This window comes from Galeopterus variegatus, unplaced genomic scaffold (assembly GCF_000696425.1).
Source record: "Galeopterus variegatus unplaced genomic scaffold, G_variegatus-3.0.2 Scaffold4892, whole genome shotgun sequence".
Lineage (NCBI taxonomy): Eukaryota > Metazoa > Chordata > Mammalia > Dermoptera > Cynocephalidae > Galeopterus > Galeopterus variegatus.
The window spans coordinates 112,162-116,209 of record NW_007731003.1 but is presented as its reverse complement, the minus strand read 5'-3'; the positions used below and the strand labels follow the sequence as shown (position 1 = coordinate 116,209).

Below are 4,048 nucleotides of genomic sequence, written 5' to 3'. Positions count from 1 at the left end.
GGGCGGGAGGGGCGGGAGGGGAGGGGAGGGAGGAGGAACCGGAGGGGGGAGCGAGTCAGGGCGCGGAGAAGTAACTGCCCAGCCAGCTTGCGTCACTGCCTCAGACACAGAGCGAGCCGGGGAGAGCGAGACGAGTGCGAAGGGGAGGACCGGTGCGAGGCAGGCGCCCGCGAGGCTCCGCTCGCCCACCGCCCAGCCCTTCCTCTCTCGCCTCCCGCTTCTCTCTCTGCCCGAACCTTTCCCCGAAAACCGCCTATTTAGCCAAAGGGAGGAGGTAAGGGGAACCCTCTCCCTTCCCCTTCCAAAAAACCAAAACTTTTTCCAGTCCGGAGAAAGTGTGGGGGCGAGTGGCGGCGCGGCTGGCCATGGAGCTCCTGTGCTGCGAGGTGGACCCGGTCCGCAGGGCCGTGCGGGACCGCAACCTGCTCTACGACGACCGCGTCCTGCAGAACCTGCTCACCATCGAGGAGCGCTACCTGCCGCAGTGCTCCTACTTCAAGTGCGTGCAGAAGGACATCCAGCCCTACATGCGCAGGATGGTGGCCACCTGGATGCTGGAGGTAGGTCTGCAGGCGACGACCCCTAGGAGCCTCGGCCCCCTACGCAGGAACCCCCGAACTGGGGCAGGGCACCCCCCGCGCAGGCCTCCCAGCTCCCGAGCTGGAGGTTACCGCGCGCCCTTGGGTGGGACGGTGGCTTCATCTCCGTTCCTTGCCAGATCGGCGGGGGGAGGGGAGAAGGGGAGGAAAGTCTGGGGGAAACGCGGCTGAGCTGGGGCGGGGTGGGGGCGCATCCCGCGCGCGTGCCTGCATGTGGCTTCCTCTCCTTCCCACCCTCGTCCCGACCTGTCTTTGCGAAGCGGCGGCTGCTTTCGGTGCGGCAGAGAAAGGAATAGGAGCGTGAAATCGGGGCCCTCAGGAAAAAGGCAGCCCCCCAAAAGGCCGGAGCGAATTTGCCCTAGCCTCAGGTCCCCGCATGTGGTCGCGACTCCGCGTTGGCACTTCAGGGGGGAGGGGGAGGGACACGGGAGGAGGGAGGAGGAGAGAAACGGGGAATTCAGGAGCCCCGGAAGTCACACCGAAGAAACTTGTGTTTTAGGGGAACCCAGAAGAACCACTTTTTTACCCTTGCCCCAAATCTTTGCCGAGAGAGCTGTGTGCCCACGTATGCACAGCTCCGGACCTGCCGTGGTTTCGCCATGTTGCTTTGCAAACTCCAGTTGGAAAGGCTGGAGAACGTCCCCGCTCCCCCTCGCACCCCATTACCCCGCCACCCCTCTTCTAGTCGTGCCCTCTCCCCCAACCCCCACCTCGTGGAGGTTACTCACGGTTTGGCTTTCCAGCTTCCTCGGTGCGGAGATTTGGGTGGGGTAGAAAGGGGGGGAGGAGGTGCGTGCAGGGGGGGATACCGGGGCACCCCTCAATGAGGGGCCAGAGCCCCCCGTGCCTCTCTCCAGGGCTCCCTGTCCCCGTCTTTCCCCAGCTCGTCACCACGTTCCCTGGCTGGTGCCCTTGTGGGCCGCAGCCGGACACTCCCGCCGGGGCTCTCACCCCTCTAAGTTTCCCCGGGGATCCAAAGCCCCAGGGGTCCAGATACAGACCTTTCTGGCACCCGAAACCTCGGTTACGGGAAGCCTGGATCCTCTTTGGGGTTTTCAGGCCAAAAGGGCTTTTCTGGGGTATTTCCTCGATTTTTAATTATTTTTTGAATCCGTCCCCCCCTGCTCCAGCTCCAGACGCTGAGGCTCGGCGCTCTTCCTCCCGTCCACCCTCCCCCCTCTTCCCCACCTCTCCCCACCCACCCCTCCAAAAGCGGCCCCTGGACCGCAGGGACCACCCCGGACATTTTTTCCAATTGTCGGGAATGATAGAGCAGAGTCTGGAGGTCCGGATGGGACCAAGAAGTAGACCCCCGGAGCCTCCAGAATATTTTTATTGATTTTTTGAAAAGATGACGAAATCCAAAAAAGAGAGCGAGTGAGTCGCCGTGCGCGGAGCAGCGAGCAGCCAGAGCGCGCGGGCGCGGCTGCGGCGGCTGCGCGGGGTCGGCTCCCCGCTCCGCTCCGCAGCCCACCCCCTCTTTAGGCGGCCCGGGAACACCGGGCGCCGAGGGGCTATTTACATTTGCCCCACTGAGCTCACGTTTATTCGTATCACACATTCTACTCCCTTCCCCCGCCCCACAAAAAATTAATTTTTTCTTTTTGTTTCTGCAAATTGTGCTTTCTCATCGCTTTTCTCTTTTTCTGATACTATTTTCTCTCCCCCCAACTCTTTCCCACTCCCATTGTAGGTCTGTGAGGAACAGAAGTGTGAAGAGGAGGTCTTCCCTTTGGCCATGAATTACCTGGACCGTTTCTTGGCTGGGGTCCCAACTCCCAAGTCCCACCTTCAGCTCCTGGGTGCTGTCTGCATGTTCTTGGCCTCCAAGCTGAAAGAGACCATCCCGCTGACCGCTGAGAAGTTGTGCATTTACACCGACAACTCCATCAAGCCTCAGGAGCTGCTGGTAAAAATGACTGACCCCTTGCTCCTTTTCTGCTCTTTCCTCCTCCCTCTCTCCTGACAATATGCACCCTACCCACCACATTGAAAACAAAATCTTAGGATCCAAATGTATCCCACCACCCGGATTTTCACACTTATCTCTTTAATAGGAGATAACTGTCTATTTTTTGTGTTCCTACTGTGTGCCAGGGACTCTGCTAAGCATCAAGGCTACATCCATGAATAAGATCCTCATGGAGATTTGTGTTGGTGAAATTCATTTGCAATTGTGTTTGTATGTGTGTGTAGGGGAAACATGGAATGTTTTAATTAACAGTGATAATACTTCAATTACAAATTTTCAAACACTAAACTCTGAGAAAATAGTCTGACTTACATTATAAGAATGTATTCACATGGTAGAAATGAGTTACGGTGTGTCTCAAGAATGTGGGTTCAAAGGTAATGTCTTATGTGTCTATAAAATCTCAAGATACCTACACATAGTAGCGGTTCACTAAATATCAGCGCACCGACTTTTGAGCAAAGTCAAAATTTGGCCTTTTATTGGAGGAGTCTGAGGTCTGGGTTTCTAGCCCCAGTGGGATTGTGATCTCTGTACAACCCCAGGGGTCCTATCTTGACTATGGTTTTCTGCCTGCTTTTTCCCACCCAAGCTAACTCTTTTTTCCCTCCCAATCTAACTCTTTTTTCGCCCAGCCAATCTAACTCTTTTTTTCTCCAGCCTTATACGTAAGACAGTCATATTGCAGCAGCACTGGAATGGTAGAGCAGCTCCGAGGCCCACGTTTCAGTGGTTCGCACACCTTTCTCTGCACTGTTTAGAAAAGGGGCCCCCTCTTCTCGCCCCCTCCCCCTCCTTACTGGCAGGCCCTGCACAAAAGTGCACGGGGCTAAGACTGCCTTCGTGAACTGAGCCCTTTGTGAGGAGCCTTCCTTGCTGGGGCTGTGCTGCCATCTAGTGGTAGACACGCGCAAGGCTGGCGGAGGAATTGCCTAGAATGTAGAGGGGCATGAATGACTTCACCTTTGAACCGCTGCCAGATTTCAGCTGCTTCTGGTTTGGTCCGAGAGGCCCAGAAAGGTGCTTTCTTCTAGGAGATCTGCTTCCTTTAATAAGAGTGCAAGGCGAGTGGTTTGTTCTCACGTTCTCCCGTGAGAAGGAGGGGCTGAGATTTCAGTCCATCTTTGAGGTCGCTGGTTGTTTTACTCCAATGCTGGGTAAAAAGCCAAGGCAAATTTTAAAACTTGGAAAGAAAAAAATTGTTAGAATTGGGGACCAGTTTGTTTTTCTCATGGGAAAGCAGAAAAAATAATCTTTGGTTCATTTGTTTCGATGGGACGGTGGGTTTTGAGGTGTTCTTCAGAACACCCCAGTTTTTCCAGGACTACCCAGGCTAATTTATAGCTTTAAAAAAAACTTGCCGTTTCTCCATTCCCTGTGTCTTTATCCCAGAAGTTGGGATCTGGAAGACTCTTCCTGTTTTACAAATAAGAGAGCTGAGGCGGGGGGGGGGGGGGGGGAAAAAAAAACCGGGTTT

General features: G+C 55.3%; 1 protein-coding gene across 1 annotated transcript in view; it reads left to right on the top strand.

Annotated features, from left to right (window-relative positions):
* Nucleotides 1-108: 108 nt before the first annotated feature.
* CCND2 (cyclin D2) overlaps nt 109-4,048 on the top strand; it is a 31,178-nt gene continuing 27,238 nt past the window's right edge. Inside the window, exons 1-2 of the mRNA XM_008588546.1 lie at nt 109-560; nt 2,293-2,508. Coding sequence (XP_008586768.1) covers nt 366-560; nt 2,293-2,508 — 411 coding nt within the window. The 5' untranslated portion in view covers nt 109-365. The remainder of the gene's footprint in view (nt 561-2,292; nt 2,509-4,048) is intronic.